A 17,237-nucleotide genomic window follows, 5' to 3' on the forward strand; every position below is an offset into this window, starting at 1 on the left:
AAGCTTGACAAACAGTAGCTTCACTCTTGCTATGTGACCATCAGAAAGCAATACTGTAGATACTCCGATTCAAAGTAACACTAACCTGTTGTTGTATTATGCATTGCAATGAAGATTCAAAGTAACACTAACCTATTGCTGTATTATGCATTGCAATGAAGTAAAACTGTAACATTATCATGTGGGATCTCAACTAATGGTCAGCTGTCAAGATTATTTTTCAAGATGTAGCTGTGAGCTCATAAATACTGCATTCGATAACTTGTTCTTCATAAGTACGGCGATTTTCCCCCTTTTCGAATGACATGATATTCAGTGGCTTAAATAGTTGAATCAAGTTGGCTTTTGCTTTAAATCATGTGGTGGAAAACATTGTCCATTTTCATTCTCTGTCAGATATAAGTAGTTTTGTTATGAAAGGATCAGATGTAAGTAGTTAAGTTATATGGTCGGACAGGGTCTGTTTATTTTTCTTCTTGAAAAACCTTTTCTGTACTACTGCTACAGAGTACACACATAGTTCGTTTGTCTTCAGATGTTATCTGCAGTTTAGACGGCCACCTGATGCAAAACTGCACTTCTCTTGCCCGTCTTGTTGCAGTACTTTCTCCCTTGTTTTTCTCTGCTGTCAAGTGTGTATTGTGTTCTATCCTGCTAGTGGCAGAGCAATTTTACGCAGAAACAAGTATATTTGCAAGCTAGGAATCTGGTGTTGTGTTTTGTTTTCGGCCGACCTGTTTAGCCTTTTTAGTGGTGTTCCTAACCCGTAAGCTGTCGATGAACCAGCGGTGTTTTGTAGCCGGCTCAGATGTGAGCTTGGTGTCTAAGCTGCCCAAGCTGTTGAGCTTATACCTATCTGTTCTTTTCATTGGTTATTAGTATGACCTGTCAATTGGTACAACTGTACAAGTAAAACCGCAAAAAATTGTACTGACAGCATCCTATCTGCTGATGAAACTTGCTGGCAATGTTTTGTCGCGGTCTCAAATGCAGTATCTGTTAATTGTGTTGATCTGTGTGTGCTTTCATTGGGATGTATGTATCAATTGATTTGAACATGTGATTATCGAGCAATAAACTGATCATGGTTTACCCCTCAATTTTTGTGTTGTCTACCAACAACGACCTTGTGTTTCCTTCCTGCAAATGTCTCTACCTTGACGACAATGACAAGATATCCACAGAAGAGGAACATGGATATTTTTATACTAGTAGCGAGTTTCCCTTTGTCGTGTCTCTATAAACTTTTGAATTCGAACCATATATAGTAAAAATAAGCTTTCCTTTGTTCATTTTTGTAGCCTTATCGAACTAGGAGTATTTGTCATAGTGATAGTGTTGCTTTAGGAAGCATGGGCGTGTGCTCGACTAGAAACTGATTATGTGATTGTTTAAAAAGATCACGGCTAGAAACTACTCTCTCCGTCCCATAATATAAGATTGTTTTTTACACTAGTATATTATGAGACGAAGGGAATAGTTACTAGAAAACCATTATGTTCGCAAAATTATCTACATTATGCATCCTTGTGAACAAAACACAAGCCGCAAGGCATGTGCTCGACTCTATCTGTATAGGTGCGAGCACTGTTAATAGGAAGGTGGAGAGGTTGATATGGGTTAAATGCCCGGGCAGCTACTGCTAACGGTCTAGTGTACCTGACCAAGAAAGGGTACCACACGTCCGTACCTCTCCCTTTCTGTCTCTTCCTAAATTGTACTAAGAAACTGCTCTGCACGTGACAGTCTACGGACGAAATATGAATGATGCATGCCTTAAACGGCGCTGATTTTCGAAATGATCTAATCTAATGGCTGATTTGATCCATCACTCACAAATCATTGTACTGGGAAGTTCGTTATGTGCTCCATTCAAACTTCGGCCCTCTTTACTTTTCCAACCACCATGATCAGAGGAGCTTAGCTAGCACACGAATGAACCTTACATATGAAAATACTTTACACATCAGTTGTATAAAATTTGATTAGCATTTTTCGTATCAAAAAATATAATTCGCCCGCACAAAACTTCTTACATATGTATACACTCGAAAGAGTATGTTCTTATTGTAGTACATTTCTTCTGTTGCGTATGTGGAAAAGCAATGTCGCGTTTTGCGACAAAATAATGCTATTTTCTCACCACATATTCTAATCTTCTGGTAGGTGTTGTACCTCATCTTTCTATCAAATTCTTATTGTTCTATGATGGAACCAGACCCGTGCATGCTCAAACGGAATAGCTTTGTTTTTCTTGTGGGGAAAACAGAATAGCTTTGAAGTCGAACATCAACTAACCATGAATCATGTTAGTATGCACCATGGTAAATTGGTAAATGCGATTGACGAATTTACTCGTCCTTTATAAGGATAACTTGACGCAGTACGGCAAGCAGGCATCTTTGGCCTTGGAGCACTGAACGACCCGACCACCTACAATATACCATTTTGATTCTTGAGTTGTTGTGGTATCAAGTTCAGTAGTGGGGATATGTGTAGCAGTATCACCAAGGCCCTAGATTTCTCAGGTTTTAATTAAAAAGAATTGTGGTTTGGTTCTAAGTCTTATCTTTTCCCCGTGATTATTCACGGTCACTATCTTTTTTGTTCTCCAAATAATTTCATTGTCATTACTTCGCTTTTGAAGTTATGCATGCTTCACACCACATGACTTGATTAAATTCACACAATGGCAACTAAAGCCGAGAGTTGCGGATAGAGGACATAGAGCTACTCCGGTGGCATCGTGGGTCTAGGGTCCTGGAAACACATTGGCTTCTTCCGTTTTACACGTCGTCTTTCAAAGGCAACGGCATAACCAAGAAAGCAAAGGTTTTTCTTTGATTTTGTTAGTGCATTGTAATATTTATACTAGTTCGCATTTTGGGTTCATGGCTATGAACTTGTTTAGATGGCTATGTCATAGATACTGGTTTGTGAACATATGAATGGTTGTGAATGAATGGATGCGACATTACACATTTTGTCAATGTATATACTATTGGGAAGTATCAATGAAGTATATGTGATCTGTGCTTATGTTCGCTCTAGGGCGACAGGGGAGGACTAGGGTTCCTCCAGACCGCCGGCACCCCCTCCAGGCTCTCCACCTCATTACTGGTGGATGCCGGCCGGTTCGCGGTGGTGGCAAAGTGTCCTCTCCTGCCTCCTTCCTTCCTCTTCCCCTTACATCGTCTCCTTGCTTCACCCCCATCCTAATGAGGTGTCATGGCATGGATCTAACTCTAGTGGCGACCGTGGTGTTCCGCTTGGTCCATGGCGCCTTCACTCCTCCAGCGTTGTGTGCGCTTGGCAGCACGGCCATGGGCTCTGTTCCTGCCATATTCGGTGACTTGAGATGGGAGGGGCCGGCCCACCCAGGCACGGGTATATTGGCGCAATGCACCTCCGTTTTTTGACCAGGGGGTTCGGGCCATGAATGGTGTCCTCGTGGTGGCCCCGATGCGTCGAGTTCTTGCTGGCCGACCCAGATAAGTGCCTTTCTGTCCCCGTCATCAGGTGGTCTCCGGTGTGAGGTGACGGTGGTGGTGGCGAGCGGTGGCGACTCGCTGCGTATTTGCGACCCATCTCTCGATTGGAGGTAGGTTAGGTTGGTTCTTCGGGCCTGGGGTTGGCGGTTGCTTTGCGGCGGGTGTCATCGTGCAGGTTTGTTGTTCTGTCCTGACCGTGTGGGCAGCGAGAAAATACATGCGGGAGGCATTCGTGGGTGGGAGTTGGCGTTACTTCTCCTTGCCTATTCTTGAGTGTTCGTCTTCATCTCTATCTGTCTACCTTTGTGTTGTTAGTGGGCTGTGGGAGGTAGGTGAGCGCTCACAAGAGAAACTTTGCCCAAGGGTGTCGGCGACGGTGACGGTGATGCTCTTCAGTGTCGTTCCCCTTCTTGGAGGCGTCACCTGGGATATTCTCCTCCTCCTTGGGCTCGAGGTGAAACCCTTGGTCCGACATGTTGGACTGGACGGTGGCGGCACTATGGCGTCGTTCCCTTCTTAGAGGCTCTGTCCTATGAGCTATGTTCCTACTTACCGGTGGTCGAGGTCTGGGTGTGGATTGTGCTTCTTCTCTTAGCGTTGATGGTTCTATGGTTGTGATGGTGATGCTTTCAAGTGAAGAGTTGTGTTCGAAGGCCTCACCTTGGGACCTCGTCATCCGTTTATGGCCAGGCACTTGGGTGCATGCCTTCACCGTTAGACGGTGCGGTGCCCTTCGATCCAGGGTGAGCAGCCAGGGGGCTTCTTTTGGCGATGGAGCTTGTTGGCATGGTGGTGCTTGTCTTCCAAGTGTTGGCAATGGCATGGCCTCCTCTGCCGTCTAGTCTCCCCTCAAGTTGATTATGTTCTCTACTCTGGTTACCTGATCGTGGATGAGGGCCCCAGGGACTCCAAGCAGTGCTCAATTCTTTCTTTCGTTGTGTGCTTGTTGTTTTCTGGGGCTTTGTTTGCTATCCTCGGCACCGTTGTCTTTGCATTTTCCTTGTTGTGTGATGCAGTGTCATGTTGTAATCCTCGGTTGCTGCTTTATCTATAAAACGGGGTTCAAGCCTTTTTCGATATTGCACACCACAAAATTGTAGTTGCATGGGTTCAACTAGGCAGAGCATCTTCAGTGAGGTACTGAATGCATGCTTCACTGTGCTCATCTGTTTGTGATGTGAAACACATCGCAGATGTTTATTCTTGAACTACAGTGTGCAATGTGGGACCACATCAGCAGCAAGCCGGTAGGGACGATTCCAGATCCCTTACGATGATGATCTTCAACTGTGTGTATAGTAGTGCCATTGATTGTCATACTTGCCGCTTTTATTAGCAAAAAACATTGTCATCCTATATATTACACCTAGCATGGAGTGTCGATCGATCGAGTAGCCAACGACCCTTGAAACTAAAGTAGCCATGGGTAGTCTTGGTAGCCCCTCGGTAGCCGCTCTACCAACAAGCGGCCTGCTACCCCCGATACGCACACCAAGATCAGCCCCAACCAAATGGACGACCGACGACGATTCCGCGGCGGCGGCGGCGGAGGAGGAGCCCGTGACCCCTACTGCAAGACTCTTGGAAGCTATATACATCGTGGTTATGATCGGCCTTGGCTCGCCCGTCAACCTACCTGTCTTCAGCGCCGGCATCGCCGCCCAACTTGCGCGTTACCCGCGCTTCCGCAGCATCCAAGTACACATACATACTCTTGCATTCAAGTGCTATTCTGTCACTAGCTTTTTTTTTGAGAATACTGTCAGTAGCTTAATTTAACACGTGAGCATGCACGTCAGGTGACAGACGGGTGCAAGAGTCCGCGGTGGGCGCGCACGGAGGTGAACGTCGATGACCACATGATCGTCCCGACGCTGGACCCTGCCGCCGTGGAGGCTGATCCGGACCGGGCCGTGGAGGACTACGTGGCCTCGCTGCCCGCGCTCCCCATGGACCTTTCCCGCCCACTCTGGGAGTTCCACTTCCTAGACTTCCCGACTTCAGAGGCTGTTGGAACTCGGCCCACAAATCATAATAAACACACACGCGCAAAACTTTTATAGCCAAGGACTCTTGTCGTGTCTTTTGTTTCTTCTTTTCTTTTTTTCTGTTTTTTTGCACACAGTTGATACAATAGCCAACCCTGCCTGTATATATATACACGCAAGACCAGAAACAAACCCAAACCGACTTAGACTTTACTAGTAGTACTTGGACGCGGCTAACCAAATTAATCAATCCTATAATCCTAGCCGGACTCCCAACATACCATGCAAGTCACGGCAAGTATACTAATCCTAACCGGATACTACAACTCACGCTATGCCCCACTACCTAATCAGCCTAACACACGTACTGCCCTAATTTGCTAACTAGGGCTAGACACAACTCAAGATTATACCTAACAATCTCTCTTTAATTTTGACACTTCGTCTTTGTTGCTTCTCCGGTCTTGGCTCGTTGACGATTTTTCCCTTGTCGACTTATCCACTCGCACCACGACAAGTTAAATAACTAGGCTTCATTGATCGCAACAATCTCCCCTTCAATTTTGACTTGGCGAATTTACGGACCACTTCAAATATGCCTGGGACTACCCAGCCTCGCTAGTATCCTGTGGAATACCCCACCCGGTGAACTTGACCACCCACCCTAGCGAGATACATGCCGACTCCTTGTGGATCACACCACCCTGTGCCCTACACCATGCACTCCAGCCTCATGTAGAGACATGGTCTCATTGAAGAGACTCACCTTCACTGGTTTACCGCCCCCACATACTTGAACTTGATCCTCTCGTCGAGACACATAGACGACCTGGATGCGCTTCATCTTCAACTCCTCACAGAGACGAGCACTTGGACATGACGACGACGACGACTGACCGACCAACCGACCGACCGTGCTAACCCGCACGACTCCTTGACTCATCAAACTCCCTAAGACGACGATCTTGACGACTTTCCGACACCGCACCACAGCACCACTACTCCCGTCAACGATCTCCATCCACCGCCTTGCCGACGACATCCCGCCGTCTTCCTCCATGTCACTCGGCCGAACGACAATCTCCCGATCCTCCTCATCGCTGCAGTACCCAGCGACCATATCGCCAGCCCCGAGGCGCTAGTCAGGTCGCCACCCCAGGGCAAGCGCGGCTTCAAATCCTGAACCTTGCTCTAGATACCAATTGTTGGAACTCGGCCCACAGAATCGATCACATCAAATCACAATGAACACACGCGCACAAAACTTTTATAGCCAAGGGCTCTTGTCGTGCCCTTTGTTTCTCCTCTTTTTATTTTCTGTTTTTTTGCACACGGTTGATACAATAGCCAGCCTTGCCTGTGTATATATACACACAGGACCAGGAACAAACCCAAACCGACTTAGACTTTACTAGTAGTCCTTGGACACGGCTAACCAAATTAATCAATCCTATAATCCTAGCCGGACTTCCAACATGCCATGCAAGTCACGGCAAGTATACTAATCCTAACCGGATACTACAACTCACGCCATGCCCCACTACCTAATCAGCCTAACACACGTACTGCCTTAATTTGCTATCTAGGGCTAGACACAACTCAAGATTATACCTAACAGAGGCCACCTCCACTGTGTGGTGCTCCGCGTCCACCACTCCCTCGGTGATGGGATGTCGCTGATCACGCTCCTCCTGGCGTCCGCCCGCAGCGCCGCCGACCCGACACGCTTGCCAGCCATGCCGGTGCAGCCGGCGCGCACTGGCGCCATCTACGAGCCGCAACACCGGCAGCCGCTGCCCGCGGGAGCCCTGGCGGCGTTCGTCGCATGCGTTTGGCCGTACCTCGTGCTTGCATGGAACACCTTGGTGGACGTCATCTTCTTTGCTGCGACGATTGTGTTTCTGAGAGACCCGAACACGCTCTTCAGACGCGCGGACAGTGAAATTACGTTGAACCCCCGCAGGCGCTTCGTGCACCGGAGCCTTAGCTTGGACGACGTCAAGTTCATCAAGAATGCCATGAACTGCGTAAGTATATACCACCTGACGTTTTTCGACACTGTGTATAGTGTTAAAAAAGTCATATATTATGGGCCGGAGGGAGTATATGATAATATCACGTATAGCTATATATATATCAGGAAGCTCATCTCTTTTGAGTCAGGTTAAACTAGTCGCTGAAGCGTCATTTTCTGTATTTTTATTTTCTTTCCACAGACTGTTAATGATGTGCTAGTCGGAGTCACTTCTGCTGCTCTATCACAATATTACTTTCGTAAGTCTGGTAAGAGATGTACATTCTGACAATTTGTTGTTTTTACTGTACATGTTTGTGCAACTTATCTTCAAATTATGTTAGGTTACCCTATACAAGGCCAACAGCTAGCCTACATGTAAGTTTCTTTATGGAAATATGCATGAAGTTTCAAATGCATGTCATTAGTTATTGATTTTTTTTTCATTTATATATCTCTGTCACCAAAATATTACTCCTCCTTCCATATCTAATCAGATGACGTTTCAGACATCGGGACAATCTCCAACATGCAAATTTGGTCATAAAATCCATACGATTGTGTTAGTAAAAGAATATAAATCATGGTATCTATGAAAATATGACAAACTAATGATTTTACATATGTTCACATGATCAGGTGAAAAAACATTGTATATTACTAGTCACTCTTGGAGTAGCTAGTTTCGTTACTCATTTGCTGATGCATAATTAGTTTCCAAATGCAAGCTTGAGAATATATTATTAATTTGTAGTGTATCATAACTTTAATGTAATGTTTTCTTACAACTATGTGCAGACATATGTTAATATGATAGTATCGGGTAAAAGTAATGATGTGGCATGGGGAAATCAAATAGGCTACATCCTCCTTCCATTTCAATTAGCGGTACACGATGATCCACTTGCATATGTTTGGAAGGCAAATAAGACCCTGGATAGAAAAAAGAGCTCACTTGAAGTTATCTTCACGTGTAAGATTAGCGAGCTTTTTGTGAAAATGTTTGGCCTGAAGGTATTTCTTTTTCCCGTTTGTACTGATATGTTTTCCTAATATCAAACTCAGACAATTAAGCAACTCATTGTCTAGCAAACTAACACTTCTTTTATTTAGTTATTATTCTCCATTTTATAATTGTTCAACTTGACAATCCAAGTAGGCAGGTGCTTTTATCATCGGTCGTATGCTCACAAATACAACTACTACGTTCTCGAACATGGTTGGACCAACAGAGCAAGTAGAGTTCTATGGACACCCATCTGTCTTCATTGCACCTACCGTTTATGGTATTCCACAAGTAAGTCAGCCATGATCTTACATCGAAACCTTCAATCTTAAGCCACATTTGTACTTTTGTCAACCCAAATCATCCACCACATTGTCCACAATGCAAGGACATTGGTATTCGGCGCTTTCAAACATAAGTACTCTAGTACATATGAATTATGAAATAAGTCTGGGCAAGTTAATCCGGTTTACTAGAACAAAAAAAAACAAGAATTAGAACTCAAAACATCAAAAACCACATATGCTTCCTTAGTTTATACTTCGTTGTACATTTATATCCAAAATGGTGGATGCACCTTGGAGGAACCACAATGTATACAATAAGAAGGAACAAATTTGAGTTAAAGAGTACTCAAAACAAGGTGTGTGCTCTCACCCCTCTCGCCAATAGAGATATGAAATAACAAGTTTAAGTAGGAGTAACTATGTAGTTGCATTTCCACTCTTTCTTGAGACTGAACTTTAACCCAAAACGCAACAAATGGTTAGATGCAACTCTATATACATCTCTCCGAATAGTTCATCACTAAGGGCTCTTGAATTAAGGAGATGACTTGACCTTGGGTAGGCATATACACACAAAAATTTAAGCCCGGATCCTTGAAACAATAAGAGAAAAATTGATTGCAAAAATATAAAAGAGACTGGAAATAAACCTAGAATACTCTAATCATCTGCAGCCTGATTTTGTATTTAATTACCATTTCTTTTTGCAGGCTTTAATTGTACACTATCAGAGTTACAATGGCACTATTAAGGTAATTCTGTCAGTCGATGAGGAAATAATTCCAAATTATACTCAACTTCTGGATGACTTTGTCGAGTCTTTCAGGCACATTAAGGATGCGGCTTCAAGGCTTTCAAAACATGTCAAGAAGGGATAATCAACATACAAATGCATTAGCGTGCTTTCTGAAACTGCATAATGCAAGCAGTATACTCCCACATGTTTGATGTGTGTCTCATGACTCACGCGACAATAGTAATTAAAATTAGAAACTCTACAACCAGGGATGGAAGTCAAATCTGTTAAGTTCACTATTATTGTTGCATAATGATGTATTGCATTTGTATGAAGCACAATAATTATACCATAACTGTGTACAATGCACACTATTAGAAATTTGTTGATGAATGGAGGTCCCGAACCGTCACATATCACTCGAAAAAACTGGCACACAAGTGTATTGGTGATGGTTGTTGAGACTCGTTATGTATTCACTGTCATATTTTGAAAGCCGTGATGCACCTCCAAACCATCACATGTTTTGGTTGTTGACCATCAAAGATCTTCCCTAAGCCCATTTGGCCCTGACAAGGTCCTAGGACTATGTGCTGACATAAACCATCACTGATTTACGATGAGGTGGGCTCCATTGTGGCATTCAACGTGGCATCCCATCAGTATGATCCATTTTTAGTCAAAATATCTGGGTCCATCCAATGCATTATTTATGGGGCCATGGGCGAATTATTTCTATATTATTTTCTATCCAAATATTTTTATTCTATCTACCTAGCTCTTTATTTACTAATCTATTGTATTGGTAATTACTATGGGCCTTGGCTTGCTCTACCCCATCTATATTTTAGCCCATATTGTCCATTATTTCATTCACTAAGTAAAACAAATCATTAGTGTAACCATATAAAAAATACAACACACAACATAGAAGTTTTCCTCCACAAAATGAGAAGATACAACACTAATACATCACATAACTGTTGGGGAACGTAGTAATTTCAAAAAATTTCCTACGCACACGCAAGATCATGGTGATGCACAGCAACGAGAGGGGAGAGTGTTGTCTACGTACCCACGCAGACCGACTGCGGAAGCGATCACACAACGTAGAGGAAGTAGTCGTACGTCTTCCCGATCCGACCGATCCAAGCACCGTTACTCCGGCATCTCCGAGTTCTTAGCACACGTACAGCTCGATGACGCTCCCCGGGCTCCGATCCAGCAAAGCTTCGGGGATGAGTTTCGTCAGCACAACGGCGTGGTGACGATGATGATGTTCTACCGACGCAGGGCTTCGCCTAAGCACTACAACGATATGATCGAGGTGGAATATGGTGGCAGGGGGCACCGCACACGGCTAAGGAACGATCACGTGGATCAACTTGTGTGTCTATGGGGTGCCCCCTGCCCCAGTATATAAAGGATGGAGGAGGAGGAGGCCGGCCAAGGCTATTGATGCGGCCAGGATGGGAGTCCTACTAGGATTCCAAGTCCTAGTAGGAGTCCATCAAGAGGGGAGGAAGGGAGAAGGAAGTGGAGGAGTAGGAAAGGTGGCCGGCCCCCTTTTCCCTAGTCCAATTCGGACTAGATGTGAGGGGGGGCGCAGCAGGCTCTTTCTCCTCTTCCCACTAAAGCCCATCAAGGCCCAATACTTCTCCCCGCGAATTCCCGTAACTCTCCGGTACTCCGAAAAATACCCGAATCACTCGGAACCTTTCCGAAGTCCGAATATAGTCGTCCAATATATCGATCTTTACGTCTCGACCATTTCGAGACTCCTCGTCATGTCCTCGATCTCATCCGGGACTCCGAACTCCTTCGGTACATCAAAACTCATAATATAACTATCATCGAAACCTTAAGTGTGCGGACTCTACGGTTCGAGAACAATGTAGACATGACCGAGACACGTCTCCGGTCAATAACCAATAGCGGGACCTGGATGCCCATATTGGCTCCTACATATTCTACGAAGATCTTTATCGGTCAGACAGCATAACAACATACATTGTTCCCTTTGTCATCGGTATGTTACTTGCCTGAGATTCGATCGTCAGTATCCAATACCTAGTTCAATCTCGTTACCGGCAAGTCTCTTTACTCGTTCCGTAATACATCATCCCGCAACTAACTCATTAGTTGCAATGCTTGCAAGGCTTAAGTGATGTGCATTACCGAGAGGGCCCAGAGATACCTCTCCGACATTCGGAGTGACAAATCCTAATCTCGAAATACGCCAACCCAACATGTACCTTTGGAGACACCTGTAGAGCTCCTTTATAATCACCCAGTTACGTTGTGACGTTTGGTAGCACACAAAGTGTTCCTCCGGCAAACGGGAGTTGCATAATCTCATAGTCATAGGAACATGTATAAGTCATGAAGAAAGCAATAGCAACATACTAAACGATCGGGTGCTAAGCTAATGGAATGGGTCATGTCAATCAGATCATTCAACTAATGATGTGATCCCGTTAATCAAATAACAACTCTTTGTCCATGGTTAGGAAACATAACCATCTTTGATTAACGAGCTAGTCAAGTAGAGGCATACTAGTGACATTCTGTTTGTCTATGTATTCACACATGTATTATGTTTCTGGTTAATACAATTCTAGCATGAATAATAAACATTTATCATGATATAAGGAAATAAATAATAACTTTATTATTGCCTCTAGGGCATATTTCCTTCAGTCTCCCACTTGCACTAGAGTCAATAATCTAGATCACATCGCCATGTGATTTAACATCAATAGTTCACATCTTTATGTGATTGGTTCACATCTCCATGTGACCAGCACCAAAAGGGTTTACTAGATTCAATAATCTAGTTCACATCGCTATGTGATTAAGACCCAAAAAGTGATCATGTTTTTCTTGTGAGAGAAGTTTAGTCAACGGGTCTGCCACATTCAGATCCGCATGTATTTTGCAAATTTCTATGTCAATAATGCTCTGCATGGAGCTACTCTAGCTAATTGCTCCCACTTTCAATATGTATCCAGATTGAGACTTAGAGTCATCTGGATCAGTGTCAAAACTTGCATCGGCGTAACCCTTTACGACGAACCTTTTTTCACTTCCATAATCGAGAAACATATCCTTATTCCACTAAGGACAATTTTGACCGCTGTCCAGTGATCTACTCCTAGATCACTATTGTACTCCCTTGCCAAACTTAGTGGTAGGGCATACAATAGATCTGGTATACAGCATGGCATACTTTATAGAACCTATGACTGAGGCATAGGGAATGACTTTCATTCTCTTTCTATTTTCTGCCGTGGTCGGGCTTTGAATCTTACTCAACTTCACACCTTGTAACACAGGCAAGAACTCTTTCTTTGACTGTTCCATTTTGAACTACTTCAAAATCTTGTCAAGGTATGTACTCATTGAAAAAACTTATCAAGCATCTTGATCTATCTCTATAGATCTTGAAGCTCAATACGTAAGCAGCTTCACCGAAGTCTTTCTTTGAAAAACTCCTTTCAAACACTCCTTTTATGCTTTACAAAATAATTCTACATTATTTCCGATCAACAATATGTCATTCACATATACTTATCAGAAATGCTGTAGTGCTCCCACTCACTTTCTCGTAAATACAGGCTTCACCGCAAGTCTGTATAAAACCATATGCTTTGATCAACTCATCAAAGCGTATATTCCAACTCCGAGATGCTTGCACCAGTCCACAGATGGATCGCTGGAGCTTGCACATTTTGTTAGCACCTTTCGGATTGACAAAACCTTCTGGTTGCATCATATACAACTCTTCTTTAATAAATCCATTAAGGAATGCAGTTTTGTTTATCCATTTGCCAGATTTCATAAAATGCGGCAATTACTAACATGATTCGGACAGACTCTAGCATAGATACGAGTGAGAAACTCTCATCGTAGTCAACACCTTGAACTTGTCGAAAACCTTTTGCGACAATTCTAGCTTTGTAGATAGTAACACTACTATCAGCGTCCGTCTTCCTCTTGAAGATCCATTTATTCTCAATTGCTTGCCGATCATCGGGCAAGTCAACCAAAGTCCATACTTTGTTCTCATACATGGATCCCATCTCAGATTTCATGGCTTCAAGCCACTTTGTGGAATCTGGGCTCATCATCGCTTCCTCATAGTTCGCAAGTTCGTCATGGTCAAGTAACATGACTTCCAGAACAGGATTACCGTACCACTCTGGTGCGGATTTCACTCTGGTTTACCCACGAGATTCAGTAGTAACTTGATCTGAAGTTACATGATCATCATCATTAGCTTCCTCACTAATTGGTGTAGTAGTCACAAGAACAGATTTCTGTGATGAACTACTTTCCAATAAGGGAGCAGGTACAATTAACTTATCAAGTTTTCTACTTTCCTCCCACTCACTTCTTTCGAGAGAAACTCTTTCTCTAGAAAAATTCCGAATTTAACAACAAAAGTCTTGCCTTTGGATTTGTGATAGAAGGTGTACCCAACAGTCTCCTTTGGGTATCCTATGAAGACATATTTCTCCGATTTGGTTCGAGCTTATCATGTTGAAACTTTTTCACATAAGCATCGCAGTCCCAAACTTTAAGAAACGACAGCTTAGGTTTCTTGCCAAACCATAGTTCACACGGTGTCGTCTCAACGGATTTAGATGGTGCCCTATTTAACGTGAATGCAGCTGTCTCTAATGCATAAACCCAAAACGATAGTGGTAGATCGGTAAGAGACATCATAGATCGCACCATATCTAATAAAGTACGGTTATGACGTTTGGACACACCATTACATTGTGGTGTTTCAGGTGGCATGAGTAGTGAAACTATTTCACATTGTTTTTAACTGAAGGCCAAACTCGTAACTCAAATACTCTTCTCCACGATCAGATCGTAGAAACTTTATTTTCTTGTTATGATGATTTTTCACTTCACTCTGAAATTCTTTGAACTTTTCAAATGTTTCAGACTTATGTTTCATCAAGTAGATATACTCATATCTGCTCAAATCATCTATGAAGATCAGAAAATAATGATACCTGTCGCGAGCCTCAATATTCATTGGACCACATACATCAGTATGTATGATTTCCAACAAATCTGTTGCTCGCTCCATTGTTCCGAAGAACAGAGTCTTAGTCATCTTGCCCATGAGGCATGGTTCGCAAGCATCAACTGATTCATAATCAAGTGATTCCAAAAGCCCATCAGCATGGAGTTTCTTCATGCGCTTTACACCAATATGACCTAAACAGCAGTGCTACAAATAAGTTGCACTATCATTATTAACTTTGCATCTTTTGGTTTCAATATTATGATTATGTGTATCACTACGATCGAGATCCAACGAACTATTTTCATTGGGTGTGTAACCATATAAGGTTTTATTCATGTAAACAGAACAACAATTTATTCTCTTACTTAAATGAATAACCGTATTACAATAAACATGATCAAATCATATTCATGCTCAACGCAAACACCAAATAACACTTATTTAGGTTCAACACTAATCCCGAAATTATAGGGAGTGTGCGATGATGATCATATCAATCTTGGAACCACTTCCAACACACATCGTCACTTCACCCTTAATTAGTCTCTGTTTATTTTGCAACTCCCGTTTCGAGTTACTAATCTTAGCAACTGAACTAGTATCAAATACTGAGGGTTTGCTATAAACACTAGTAAAGTACACATCAATAACATGTATATCAAATATACTTATGTTCACTTTGCCATCCTTCTTATCCGCCAATCACTTGGGGTAGATCCGCTTCCAGTGACCAGTCCCTTTGCAGTAGAAGCACTTAGTCTCAGGCTTAGGACCAGACTTGGGCTTCTTCACTTGAGCAGCAACTTGCTTGCTGTTCTTCTTGAAGTTCCCCTTCTTCCCTCTGCCCTTTTCTTGAAACTAGTGATCTTGTCAACCATCAACACTTGATGTTTTTCTTGATTTCTACCTTCGTTGATTTCAGCATCACGAAGAGCTTGGGAGTTGTTTCCGTTATCCCTTGCATATTATAGTTCATCACGAAGTTCTACTAACTTGGTGATGGTGACTAGAGAATTCTGTCAATCACTATCTTATCTGGAAGATTAACTCCCACTTGATTCAAGCGATTGTAGTACCCAGACAATCTGAGCACATGCTCACTAGTTGAGCGATTGTCCTCCATCTTTTAGCTATAGAACTTGTTGGAGATTTCATATCTCTCAACTCGGGTATTTGCTTGAAATATTAACTTCAACTCCTGGAACATCTCATATGGTCCATGACGTTCAAAACGTCTTTGAAGTCCCGATTCTAAGCCGTTAAGCATGGTGCACTTAAACTATCAAGTAGTCATCATATTGAGCTAACCAAACGTTCATAACGTCTGTATCTGCTCCTGCAATAGGTCCGTCACCTAGCGGTGCATCAAGGACATAATTCTTCTGTGCAGCAATGAGGATAAACCTCAGATCACGGATCCAATCCGCATCATTGCTACTAACATCTTTCAACACAATTTTCTCTAGGAACATATCAAAATAAACATATGAAAGCAACAACGCGAGCTATTGGTCTACAACATAGATATGCTAATACTATCAGGACTAAGTTCATGATAAATTAAAGTTCAATTAATCATATTACTTAAGAACTCCCACTTAGATAGACATCCCTCTAATCCTCTAAGTGATCACGTGATCCAAATCAACTAAACCATGTCCGATCATCACGTGAGATGGAGTAATTTCATTGGTGAACATCATTATGTTGATCATATCTACTATATGATTCACGCTCGACCTTTCGGTCTCCGTGTTCCGAGGCCATATCTGCATATGCTAGGCTCGTCAAGTTTAACCTGAGTATTCCGCGTGTGCAAAACTGGCTTGCACCCGTTGTAGATGGACGTAGAGCTTATCACACCCGATCATCACGTGGTGTCTGGGCACGACGAACTCTGGCAACGGTGCATACTCAGGGAGAACACTTCTTGATAATTAGTGAGAGATCATCTTAAAATGCTACCGTCAAACTAAGCAAAATAAGATGTATAAAAGATAAACATCACATGTAATCAATATAAGTGATATGATATGGCCATCATCATCTTGTGCTTGTGATCTCCATCTCCGAAGTACCGTCATGATTTCTATCGTCACCGGCATGACACCATGATCTCCATCATCTTGATCTATATCAATGTGTCGTCACATGGTCGTCTCGCCAACTATTGCTCTTGCAACTATTGCTATCGCATAGCGATAAAGTAAAGCAATTATTTGGCGCTTGCATCTTATGCAATAAAGAAACAACCATAAGGCTTTTGCCAGTTGCCGATAACTTTAACAAAACATGATCATCTCATACAACAACTTATATCTCATCACGTTTTGACCATATCACATCACAACATGCCCTGCAAAAACAAGTTAGACGTCCTCTACTTTGTTGTTGCAAGTTTTACGTGGCTGCTACGGGCTTAAGCAAGAACCAATCTCACCTACGCATCAAAACCACAACGATAGTTTGTCAAATAGACTCCATTTTAACCTTCGTGAGGACCAGGCGTAGCCACACTCGGTTCAACTAAAGTTGGAGAAACAGTCACCCGCAAGTCACCTATGTGCAAAGCACGTCGGGGAAACCGGTCTCGCGTAAGAGTACGCGTAATGTCGGTCCGGGCCGCTTCATCCAACAATACCGCCGAACCAAAGTATGACATGCTGGTAGG

The 17,237-nt window shown here is 43.0% G+C and overlaps 1 protein-coding gene across 1 annotated transcript; it reads left to right on the forward strand.

Moving 5' to 3' along the window:
* Positions 1-4,901: 4,901 nt before the first annotated feature.
* On the forward strand, positions 4,902-9,822 carry LOC125556446 (wax ester synthase/diacylglycerol acyltransferase 11-like). Its single transcript, XM_087523051.1, has 8 exons — positions 4,902-5,189; positions 5,291-5,508; positions 7,113-7,506; positions 7,696-7,781; positions 7,835-7,871; positions 8,292-8,507; positions 8,653-8,790; positions 9,497-9,822. Exons 1-8 carry the CDS (start codon positions 4,914-4,916, stop codon positions 9,662-9,664), a joined length of 1,533 nt encoding a protein of 510 aa, XP_087379177.1. The 5' UTR covers positions 4,902-4,913; the 3' UTR covers positions 9,665-9,822.
* The last annotated feature ends 7,415 nt before the right edge of the window (positions 9,823-17,237 follow it).

This window comes from Triticum urartu, chromosome 5A (assembly GCF_056163025.1).
Source record: "Triticum urartu cultivar PI428250 chromosome 5A, HENAU_Tu73, whole genome shotgun sequence".
In the NCBI taxonomy this organism is placed as follows: Eukaryota; Viridiplantae; Streptophyta; class Magnoliopsida; order Poales; family Poaceae; genus Triticum; species Triticum urartu.

Coding starts and splice junctions, on each gene's coding strand:
- LOC125556446 (XM_087523051.1), top strand. CDS start 4,914: ATGGGTAGTCTTGGTAGCCCCTCGGTAGCCGCTCTACCAACAAGCGGC. Junction 7,507..7,695: donor TCAAGAATGCCATGAACTGC/GTAAGTATATAC, acceptor TTCTTTCCACAG/ACTGTTAATGATGTGCTAGT. Junction 8,508..8,652: donor TGAAAATGTTTGGCCTGAAG/GTATTTCTTTTT, acceptor CAATCCAAGTAG/GCAGGTGCTTTTATCATCGG.